The sequence below is a fragment of the Haematobia irritans genome, chromosome 4 (genome assembly GCF_050003625.1).
Source record: "Haematobia irritans isolate KBUSLIRL chromosome 4, ASM5000362v1, whole genome shotgun sequence".
NCBI classification, from domain to species: domain Eukaryota; kingdom Metazoa; phylum Arthropoda; class Insecta; order Diptera; family Muscidae; genus Haematobia; species Haematobia irritans.
Window position 1 is genome coordinate 107,777,754 of NC_134400.1, and position 12,950 is coordinate 107,790,703.

The 12,950-nt window shown below is 32.5% G+C and overlaps 1 protein-coding gene across 1 annotated transcript; it reads right to left on the bottom strand.

Moving 5' to 3' along the window:
• Positions 1-652: 652 nt before the first annotated feature.
• Positions 653-4,549, bottom strand: Rac2. The gene has a single exon (XM_075308683.1). The coding sequence runs from the start codon at positions 4,129-4,131 to the stop codon at positions 3,553-3,555; it is 579 nt and encodes a 192-aa protein (XP_075164798.1). The 5' UTR covers positions 4,132-4,549; the 3' UTR covers positions 653-3,552.
• Between the last annotated feature and the right edge of the window lie 8,401 nt (positions 4,550-12,950).

Sequence of the window (12,950 nt, forward strand, 5' to 3'; positions counted from 1 at the left end):
ACTAAATTTTCTAAGGAAATATAATTTCCACAAAAATTTCTATAGAAATAAAATTTTCACAAAATTTTCTATAGAAATATTTTGAAAAAATTTTCTATGGAAATCAAATTTTGACAAATATTTCGTTAGAAATAAAATATTGAAAAATTTTTCTATAGAATTAAAATTTTGACAAAATTTTCTATGGAAATAAAATTTCCACAAAATTTTCTATAGAAATAAAATATTGACAAAATTTTCTATAGAAATAAAATATTGACAAAATTTTCTATAGAAATAAAATATTGACAAAATTTTCTATAGGAATAAAATATTGACAAAATTTTCTATAGAAATAAAATATTGACAAAGTTTTTTATAATAAAACAACAATAATGATTGCAGAATAAACCAACAATAACAAACAAAACGAAATAAAATTTTGACAAAATTTTCTACAGGAATAAAATATTCAATAGAAATAAAATGTTGACAAAATTTTCTACAGGAATAAAATATTCTATAGAAATAAAATTTTGACAAAATTTTCAAAAGAAATAAATATTAAATAACTTTTTAATTGAAAATATTTTGGTGATATTGTTTTCAGTTTAATAAGGGTAATTGTCGGAGTTTTAGTAATGTAAGCAGATTAAAAATCAAACCCAAAATCTAAAAAAATAAAACTGAATTTTATTTAATTTTGTTAAATATTTATACATGTCATCGATCACATTCGGTTATTTATTTATTAATTGTTTGTATTATGCATACATATTGTCTCATTTTATATTATTATTACATATTATGAAAACATAAGTGAATACCCCTAATGTTTCACATGAAATTGTTTATGTCATTCATTGCTCGCTTTGAGTTTGGGTTAAAATTGTATGATGTATAATAATCGTCACACAAGTGTGTTTGTGTATGTCTCCATTTGTTTTTAAATTTGCTTCCACATTCTGATAAATAAATAATTTTAAATATATAAAAAAAAAAACGCACACACATGCACAAAACGAACCAAGAGACTCGTCATACGTAGATATTATACATACATCTCTAGATATATATTTATTATTATACGCTTAAAATTATTAAATACATAATTTCAAAGAGACATATAAAATCGTACAGAACAAAAAGGGAAAAGAAAAACATCAAAACAAATTTTTTTTTCAATTTAGTTTTGTTAAAGGAATTTTGTTATTCGATAATAATATGATATTTGTTTCATTTTTTTTTGCAAAAACATTTTAGTTAAAAAAAAAAAAAACAATTTTTATATTATAAGTTATTAAATAATTACTTTTGAAACAATACACATTGCTAACTAATAGTGAATGACAACTTAATCCGGTTGGTAATTATGTTGGCAGAGAAAAGTCCTATTTTTTAAGTCAAATTTTGATATTTCTCTTATATTTAAAAATATTAATAATAATAATTATTAATATTTTCGTAATTGTCTACAAATCAATGGAACTTGCATTATTACAAGTATATTTTAAAAAAGTTATGAACAAAACGGGTGTATAAAAATTAATAAGTTAAATGTTAACTAAACCAAAAGAAAATTTTTGTAAAATTTCCAAAAATACACTGAAAGAAGCGGTTTCTTTTCTGAAGAACGAACATTTAGACAAATAAAGTTTTCTTATGAAGTTAAATTTTTTTTTAAAGGCAAATAAAAAGATCTGGAATAATCTTTGTCATAAATTCGGGTTTATATGCTCTGTAAGAATAAATTGTATAACGAAGGAAAATTTCGTTTGTCTAAAATTTCGTTTCTGAAGAAAGTATTTTTTTGTGCAGAAGAAAAACTTTTTACAATTTTTCTTTTAACTCTAAAAAATTGTTTTAATGCAAATAAAAAAACTAATTACAGACAATCGTTGCAACACTTGCCATTAATTCGGGGTTATTTGAACTGAAAATAAATAATTTACAGTATAGGGCAATTTCATTTGTTTAAATTTTCGTTCCGGAGAAAAAAAAAATCCTTGGGTGCAGAAGAAATCCTAGGACAGTTTTCAAAACTAAGAATGAATTAAGGCATGTGGTCATGATTTAGCTCCATTGATTTATTTTGAGTTCATTTTTTCTTTTATGAAAATTTGAAATTAGGCGGAAAAGTTGTATCTTCTTAGGTTTAGACCAAACGAAGTTTTCGTTTGTTGTTAAAGTTGTTTCTGTAAGGCCAAACAACAGACGTTGGAGACAAACGTGGCCATGTGTAATGCAAATAAAGGTCTATTTTCCTTTAAGGAAACAGTTTAAACAAAAAAGGAAAATATTGTTAGTCTAAAATTTCGTTTCGGAGTAAAGCATTATTTTTTTGTGTAAAGTTAATTTGTTCCGAAGTTCAGTTTACTTTTTGTTCCTAAACAAAAATATCTACGCAAAAATTAAATCATCCAATGGAGGGTTAATTTAACCTCATTTGATATGTATATTTATTAAAAAAAATCTGATTCAATCACGAAATTAATTGATCCAATTAATTTTTGAATGGAAATGTCTTCAATCTCGAAAATGATAGTATCAATCACAGCTTTAATTGGGCATAAAAAATTACTTGATTAAAAAATTAATTGATTTCATTAGCAAATTTCAATTCATTTTTAAAATGATTCAATTAAAAATTTAATCAATATTGATTGCAAAACTCAATTAATTTTGTAATTAAAAAAGGAAACTATTTTCAATTACTTTCTGAATTGACTTAGTGTTTTTAGTTTGACTAACAATTGATTGCTCGACAAAAAGTTTTTATTTATTTAAAATTTAAAAAAATGCCCATTACTTTTTAAACTGACTTCCGAGTCTTCCGAGTTTGATTAAAAAGTTAATTGTATCAATTAATGTTTTAATTAAATGTTTCTAAATTTTCAAGCTTTGACCTAATCGACTTGATTGATTGATATTTTTAGTTTGATTAAAAAGTTAATTGTATCAATAATTTTTTTAATTGAAAAAGTTATCATCTTCAATTAACATTTTAATTGGAAATATTTTGGTAATATTTTTTTCTGTGAATGTTTCATTTCATTTTATGATCATGTCACCCTCTAAATTAGCATTGTGTTTACAGATTCATGGCGTATGTGTATGGAAAACAAAGTATGGGCTTTTAAATTTATCAAAATAATATTAACAGACTTTTTATTCAAAACAAAATTATCTAATTTTTCAATTACGATTCTCTACACATACATACAAAAATATACCTTAATTAAAATTTTTACAATAAACATATTTCAATGACAACATCCATATAGTTTCTCGCATGTAGATGGCATTGGCGGGCAGGGAATTTATATTCTTAACGCTTTGTCATCGGTACGCTGACAACTTCCAAGGAAATTTTCAATTTCCTTTGTTTCCATTGGATTTTGAGCCTTTATTCATTTTATGAATTCTTATCGCATTCAATTCATCCATTGCATTCGTCGTTCGCCACCTTGTTCTCTCGATTAATGTGAATTAATATTTTCCTTAACTTAATTTTATAAAAAAAAAAACAAAATTCTTCTGGTATTTCTCTTGGCTATCTCGACCGTTTGGGATTTAGAGAATTGCACATTTCCTTTTCTTGGATACTCGCATTACGGGGCATAAGACCGAACGTATAGCTTCATCGAATACTGTTTTCAAACCCTTTTGGGTGAGGGCTGAGCACTCCAGATATTTGACAGCACCAATTTCTTTGGCCATAGCCAATCCCTGAGGATATGTGATGGGTGTTAATTTTTTATCCTTAAGTTTTTCAATGGTAGCCTTATCGTCACGCAAATCCAGTTTGGTACCCACCAATATGATGGGCACATTGGGACAATGATGACGTACTTCGGGATACCATTTAGCTCGGACATTCTCAAATGAGGCAGGATTCACTAGAGAGAAACATATAAGGAAGACATCGGTTTGAGGATATGATAAAGGTCTCAGACGATCGTAATCCTCTTGGCCAGCTGTATCCCAAAGACCCAAGTTAATGGGTTTGGCATCGACCATCACATTGGCTGAGTAGTTATCGAAGACAGTGGGTATGTATTCACCGGGGAAGGCATTGGTGGTGTAGCTGATCAGCAGGCAGGTTTTACCCACAGCACCGTCACCGACTACCACACATTTGATGGCCTGCATAATGGGATGATGTTGATATTGTCGAGTGGTGAGGTTTAATTCAAATTATCAGGAGGGGTGTAAACTGGACAAAATTCTCCACAATCCAAACGAGTTGCCAAAAAAAACCTGTAGTTTTTTTTGTTTTTTTTTTTTCTTCGGCTATTACACAATCTTTTTGTGGTTGTGACTTGTTTTATTAATTTTTTTACGTATTTTATTGTTATTTTTATGTTCCAACACCAAATTATAGCAAATGTATTTTCTTTCTATTTCTCTTTGGAATTGCTTGCGTTGCTATTTTCTTCACGATTCACTTTTATTGGTGTTTATTTTTTGTTTTATCTATATCCGCTAATAAACCGCACGCCACTACTCAAATCTATTGAGAAACACACCCAATCGCTTCGAAATCACTGCACCAACTAATAAGACCCCCACACACTAACAATCAAGTATTCTAAAGTCAACAATGCCCACCACAAAAAGTATCTCTGAGATACTTTCACTTAAGCACTATAGTAGATCTTGTTTTCTGCCTCTATGGGGGTGAATAGTTTTCTCGTTCGTGGCCATTGCGCACATATCGATTGTTTACTTGAAAACATTTGTTTATGTCTCTTTCACTCAATGATCATTGTGTATAGTTCAACTACTTTTGCTTCTCTCTTGGAATGTTCAATGTTCTCAACCATAGCACTCTCACTCCAAAGCGTATATGAAAATTGTATCTCTCAGATACAATTGAAAAAAGATTGCTGTGTTTTTTAGTTCATTTAATTGCCGTCGCGCCGCCTGCCAACTCAAGTGAATGAGTCATATTTTGATTTGCCTTTATGCTTCGTTTACTATTGCTTTATTTATTGATGACGTCTCTTTGTTTTTATAGCTTGTAATAGGGTTGCCATGTCATAGGACGTTAATCAGGTATGATTTGCTAATTATACAATGTAGTCATTTTCTGTCAAATGTAAAAAAATGCTCATATTAGGGAAATTTTCACTAAAACGTAATAATTTCTATGAACTAAAATAAAGTACGTTTTTTTTTGTTTTTTATTTAAGGATTTTAGTATTAATTTCCAGCAAAAATTATTTAATTTTCCAATTTGGTTTCTTAATATACTGACAAAAACAGTTTGAAATTTCCAACCAATTATAAAAGTCATTTCAAAATAAAAGATATTTTCGTGGGTGGTATGAAAATGAGTCCCTAATGAAACAGGGTATGATACTAGAGGTGTAAACTTGAGTCGTAGTTTTCTCACGTTCCCGCACACTCACGACGGGAACATTTTACTCACGCACGATATTTTGGCACGAAAGGAAAATCCATCCACCTGCAAAAAACAAAGTGAAGACTCACACGATCAGAAATGAAAAATGTAATGACTCACTTTTGAGTGTGGTTACATGTGAATAGATTTTAAAAACTAGATTTGGGTAGGTTAGGTTAGGTTATGTGGCAGCCCGATGTATCAGGCTCACTTAGACTATTCAGTCCATTGTGATACCACAGTGGTGAACTTCTCTCATATCACTGAGTGCTGCCCGATTCCATGTTAAGCTCAATGGGTAGTTTCGGATGCAAAATTTTGAATATTTTTAGAAAACTTTAATTAAACAGTATTACATACGCTGGTATCACGTCAATATCACCAAAATAAGTAAATATTTTTCGACAAATTAAAGAACATTTATTAGAAATAAATAATTTTTTTCACTTATTAACGAAAATTTTGTAGTTTGAAGGAAAAAATTGGAGTTCAAAATTGCAAGAATGTTTTTAGTGACATAGGAAGTTCATGATGGGCGCATTTGTAGTAAAATTTACAAATTTAAAGAATTAATGAACTATTTTGCGAGGTATACGAATTTAGTAAATCTTTATGCTTAATTTGTGTATAATTTTTTCCCGTTGTTTAGTTCATTTACCTAAAGTCCGCAAAAAATTATTAGAGTAAAGAAAACATTCTCCAAACATAATAATTCCATGAACTAAAATAAAGTTAAATTGGCTTTAGTGAAATAGTGAGTTCATTTGTTTTTTGAGTGTAATTAATGGAAAAATATGGGTATGAAAATATACTAGTTTTATGTGGTTTACTAACTTAATTATCCTTCAACATAAAAAAATGTCTAATTTAGTCACAAAATTAATTGATCCATTTTTTTAATGAAGGTAGCAATCACAGAATAAATTGAAAATCAAAAATAATTTTTTATTAAAAAAATTAAATTATTTCTTCGGCACTTTTAATTAATTTTCTAGTTGGTGCAATTAAAATTTATTTTTTGTCGAAAAACCAAAGTAATTGTTTAAATGTATTACCATTTATTTATTAATAATTGATTCACCCTAGTTGGTGCAATTAAAATTTATTTTTTTGTCGAAAAACCAAAGTAATTATTTGAATGTATTACCATTTATTTATTAATAATTGATTCACACTTAGATGAAATAATTTTCTTGTGTTATGAATTTTCCGATTATTTTTATAATTTGATTTCTCTTTAAATTTGAGCCAAAATCAAATGATTCTAGTATACATATAGAAACTATATATTTCAGAGCAAAATTTTCAATTATTGTTGAATTTGGAAATATTTGTCAATTTAATTAAAATGTTAATTGTTATAATTAATATTTTATTAAATAAGTAAAAATTCTCAATCATTTTCTTAACTGACTTTATTTTTTACTAATTATTTCAGAGCAAAATTTTCAATTATTGTTTAATTTGGAAATATTTGTTAATTTAATTAAAATGTTAATTGTTATAATTAATATTTTATTAAGTAAAAATTCTCAAACATTTTCTTAATTGACTTTATTTTTAAATTTAATTAAAAAGTAAATTTTTTAATTGATTACTTTTTCAACTTTAATCATTTTTATTGGAAAACAACTTATGTACAAATGAAGCATAAAGATTTACTAATTTCATGTCTCCCACAAAATATTTCAGAACTTCTTAATAAATATTTGTAAATTTTAGGAATAATACGTCCATCTTGAACTTTGTATGGCACTAAAGACATTTTTGCAATTTTGAAATCCAAGTTTTTTCCTTCACAATTTTCTTTACTAGTGAAAAGAAACAAATACTTATGTCTAATTTTTGTGTGATTGGACCAATTTTGGTATGGTTGTTAGCGACCATATACTAACACCACGTTCCTAATTTGAACCGGATCGGATGAATTTTGCTCCTCCAAGAGGCTCCGGAGATCAAATCTGGAGAATGTTTTATATGGGGGCTATATATAATTATGGACCGATATGGACCAATTCTGGCACGGTTGTTAAAGATCATATACTAACACCATGTTCCAAATTACAACCGGATTGGATGAAATTTGCTTCTCTTGGAGACTTCGCAAGCCAAATCTGGGGATCGGTTTATATGGGGGCTATATATAATTATGAACCGATGTGGACCAATTTTTGCATGGTTGTTAGAGACCATATACCAATATCATGTACCAAATTTCAGGCGGATCGGATGAAATTTGCTTCTCTTTGAGGCTCCGCACCCCAAATCTGGGGATCGGTTTATATGGGCACTAAATATAACTATGGACCGATGTGGACCAATTTTTGCACGGTTGTTAGAGACCATATACCAATAGCATGTACCAAATTTCTGCCGGATCGGATGCAATTTGCTCCTCTTTGAGGCTTCGCAAGCCAACACTGGAGATCGGTTTATATGGGGTCTATATATAATTATGGACCGATGTGGGCCAATTTTTGCATGGTTGTTAGAGACCATATACCAACATCATGTACCAAATTTCAGCCGGAACGGATGAAATATGCTTCTCTTAGAGGCTCCACAAGCCAAATCTGGGGATCGGTTTATATGGGGGCTATATATAATTAAGGACCGATATGGACCAATTTTTGCATGGTTGTTAGAGACCATATACCAACACTATGTACCAAATTTCAGCCGGATCGGATGAAATTTGCTTCTCTTTTAGGCTCCGCAAGCCAAATCTGGGGATCGGTTTATATGGGGGCTATATATAATTATGGACCGATGTGAACCAATTTTTGCATGGTTGTTAGAGACCATATACCAAATATCAGCCAGATCGGATGAAATATGCTTCTCTTAGAGGTTCCGCAAGCCAAATCTGGGGGTCCGTTTATATGGGGGCTATACGTAAAAGTGAACCGATATGGCCCATTTGCAATACCATTCGACCTACATCAATAACAACTACTTGTGCCAAGTTTGAAGTCGATAGCTTGTTTCGTTCGGAAGTTAGCGTGATTTAAAGAGACGGACGGACATGCTTAGATCGACTCAGAATTTCTCCACGATCCAGAATATATATATTTTATGGGGTCTGAGAGCAATATTTCGATGTGTTACAAACGGAATGACAAAGTTAATATACCCCCATCCTATAGTGGAGGGTATAAAAACAGTATGTTATAAATATACATTTTCAAGAGAAAAAAAAACAGTACAATTAAAAAAAAAGATATCTCGCAAATGCTACAATACTGGTTAACGTTCGAATTACATTCATTATTTGTTCGACATTCGAAGATTCGTCAGAAGACAACTCAACATCCGTATTTGCAAACGTCAACAATTTTATTTTTGTCAAATCAAAACACACTTTTAAGAAAATAAAGTAGGTTTTGATTGCACAGTACCAGAAACATTTTTCTTTTCGTGCTTAAAATATTTTCATAACAGATTTTCTGCTACAAACTCTGGTGCAATCGACAATATTTGGCAACTCTAGCAGCCAAACGTTCGGCATTCACGATTTCGTTTTCAACAACTCGATCCTCTTTGCTTACCGCACTTGTTTGTTTTGTTGATACCAACGCCAGCGTTGTATCCATCACTGTGGGTGACCTTGTTCGTGTGTTTGGTTGTCTATATGACTTTCCTAGTTATGGACACCATATGGGGTATTCTAGATTAGTGTTTATGTTATTGTTGTTGGTGTTGAGTCTAATATTGGGAGATTTTCTAGTATGCGAGAGATTTATTTTTGTGTCGCTGCTAGGTGGTGATGATATTCTCTTCTAAATCCATTGAATTTAATTGTACACTTGTACAGTGGGCATACAACAAAATAACGTTCGCTAAACACTGTAACAAATTTCAAGGGATCATAGAGAAGATTTTTATTTACCCTTAATTAAAAACAATAAAAAATTAATGATTGTTTCTTTTGATTTCATTTCAGGTAATGTCACAATAAAAACTGAGTAAGTTGTTTGGGTGAATAGTTAAGTATCGCATATAATTCTAATATTACGGATTTGATATAGTATCGAAAATGTGGATTTACAAAGTGGTGCAGGGTATAATATAGTCGGCCCCGCCCGACTTTAGACTTTCCTTACTTGTTTACAATGTACTTGTGTGATATTTGACAATCTCTCCAATATGATTAGGATCAGATACGAGCAGGTATTCGGGATGGCGTCGATATTGCAACTGGTGTCTTCGTGTGATTAAGAAGTAATTCGATTCGCAGATGCTTGTAAGTACTTCGATTCTTCGGTTACTTGATGATCGGAATTTGATTTTGGTTCGTTGATGAGTGCGTCGGTTTCTTGATGATCGGTGGTTGCTGATCATTCAGTTTGGTGATGTATGGGTACGTCGGCTCGTAGAGCTTCGGTAGCTGATGAGGTATTCGGTTCATAAATAATTCGTTGTCGGCGATAAATTGGGTTCGTTGATTATCGGTAGTGATGAGAACGTCGGTTTATCGATGTTCGGTAGTTGAGGGGAAACTCGTTTCGTTTGTAATCGGTAGTGGAGGAGAATATCGGTTCGTCTATGCTGGGTAGTTGATGAGTTGTTGAACTATTCGTTGCTGAGTAGTTCGGGTCGTTGGGAAGTTCGTCATTCGTCGCTTTGAAGTTGATTGGAAACTTGCTTGTTTGTCGATTAGTAGATGATCGGGAACTGCTGATGAGATCTTCGGCTTTCAGGCGGTTGCTAGTGTTGCTGCAGTTGATTGTTGTAGAGGTGGTGTGTCATCGGCGTCGGGATCAGTTTCGGTTCGGTAATCGGTCAAGGTCGGTGTTTAGTAGTACTAAAGGGTGATACGGTCAAAATTTGGTCAAGGAAAAAGGCGTGTAAATCGGTGAAATCGTTTATTTAAAAAATCAAATTAAATTTCTTTTTCAAGATCAATTAGTATAAAATTCAGGAAGAATATTCAGTTAGGCCGGGGTCTCACGCTTGACACCTGCCATCAGATTTTGTACAGCCACCTTGTCCACCTTCTTCGCCGCAGAAAGCGAGTTTGCCTTGAACTGCTGCTCGTCCTTAGCAGTTTTTTTGGTCTTCTTTAGGTTCCGCTTGACAATAGCGCAGTATTTCTCAATTGGGCGGAGCTCTGGCGTGTTGGGAGGGTTCTTGTCCTTGGGAACCACCTGCACGTTGTTGGCGGCGTACTACCTCATGGCCTTTTTATCGTAATGGCAAGATGTCAAATCCGGCCAAAACAGTACGGAACAACCGTGTTTCTTCAGGAAAGGCAGCAGACGTTTATTCAAACACTCTTTCACGTAAATTTCTTGGTTGACAGTCCCGGAAGCTATGAAAATGCTGCTGTTCAAGCCACAGGTACAGATGGCTTGCCAAACCAGATATTTCTTTGCGAACTTTGACAGTTTTATGTGCTTGAACATATCTGCTACCTTTCCCCTTCCTTAAACTCCTGTCCCGGAAGCTGCTTGTAGTCGGCTTTGACGTAGGTTTCGTCGTTCATTACCACGCAGTCAAACTTCGTCAGCATCGTCGTGTACAGCCTCCGGGATCGCGCTTTGGCCGTCGTATTTTGTTTATCATCGCGATTTGGAGTCACTACCTTCTTGTAAGTCGATAGTCCGGCTCGTTTTTTGGCTCGATGCACGGTTGTAGACGATACACCCAGCTTATTTGCGGCATCTCGGAGAGAGAGGTTAGGGTTTCGCTTGAAACTACCGGCAACTCTCTTTGTCGTCTCAGCGGCTTCCGGTTTTCGATTTTCCCCCGATCCAGACTTCCTGGCTGTCGACAAACGTTCCCCAAACACTTTAGTTACATTTGTAACGGCTGATTTGGCATCTTGTAGCGATTTTGCCAGCTTTGCGTGCGAGTAGCTCAGATTTTCGCGATGCGCGAGCAAAATTTTGATACGCTGCTCTTCTTGCTTGGACGGCATTTTGACAACTGAAGAGTGAATTCCAAAATCAAAATATGAGCAACATTCTACACACACCTTCAAAATGAGGGGTGTTCAGAAAGAAGGGGTGAAAGAAATACGTCAAGTTTATATTGACCAAATTTTGACCGTATCACCCTTAATCATGACGACTATCATGCAAACTACTACGGCTACTAGCCAATCTACGAGCGAACAGTAGGCCCGAAGGTCTCTGTGTAATATTTATTTCGCGTCTGGGATTAAATTCCGCAGACGGCGCAAAAAAATATCAACGAACTTCGAGCGGAACGATTTGCAATGAGCCACTAGTAGCACGATCCGCACCTAGCTGTATACACTAGATACCGGTGTTTGTCCAAAGTCTCAGTCAGTCGCCTATCCGAGTCTCTCTTGCATCAAATAAACAATTAATTTTTGTCACCAGAAATCACTTCTACGTAGCAACCCACAGCCAGTGATGCCAACTTTCGAATGGTAAAAAGCACCAAACATATATATTAAATTCTAACATACCAGTTCCCACTTCAAAAACTTTTCCAGCCAGGCGAAATTCAATGAGCTACCACTAAAAAAAACTTCTAAAGATGTATTATAGAACTTCTGGGTATTGATTTCATTTGAAGCATTACATACATCTTTATAATTATTAAAACAGGATCAACGCCACCTTCATTACAATATAATTCCATGGCAATATAGTTGAGTTTCTTAAGCTTTTGTCAATTACACTCAATTCAAATTGAAAAACAAGTATATACGGCCGTAAGTTCGGCCAGGCCGAATCTTATGTACCCTCCACCATGGATTGCGTAGGAACGTCTACTAAAGGCTGTCATCCACAATCGAATTACTTGGGTTGCGATAACACTTGCCAATGGCAAGGTATCGTAAAACTTTTTAACACTGTCTTCTAAATTGTAAGTTAGTCCATAAGGGGTATATATTAAACAAAAAAAAGGCCGATTAAATACGTATATAATTCAGTTTGACAAAATTTTCTATAGAAATAGAAACTTGAAAAAATTTTCTATAGAAATAAAATGTTGACAAAATTTTCTATGGAAGTAAAATGTTGACAAAATTTTCTATAGCAATAAAATGTTGACAAAATTTTCTATAGAAATAAAATGTTGACAAAATTTTCTATAGAAATAAAATGTTGACAAAATGTTCTATAGAAATAAAATATTGACAAAATTTTCTACAGAAATAAATTTTTTACAAAATTTTCTATAGAAATAAAATTTTGACAAAATTTTCTATGGAAATAAAATGTTGGCAAACATTGCTATAGAAATAAACTTTTTACAAAACTTTCTATAGAAATGAAATTTTGACAAAACTTTCTATAGTAATAAAATTTTACAATTTGTACATGGCTGTTAGAGGCCATATACTAACGAAATGTACCAAATTTCAACCGCATCGGATGACTTTTGCTCCTCCAAGAGGTTCCGGAGGTCAAATCTGGGGATCGGTTTATTTGGGCGCTATACATAATTATGGACCGATATGGACCAATGCAATATGTAAATATAGACTGATTTGGACCAATTTTTGCATGGTTGTTTGAGACCATATATAAACACTACGTACCAAATTTCAACCGAATCGGATGAATTTTGCTCCTCCAAGAGGTTC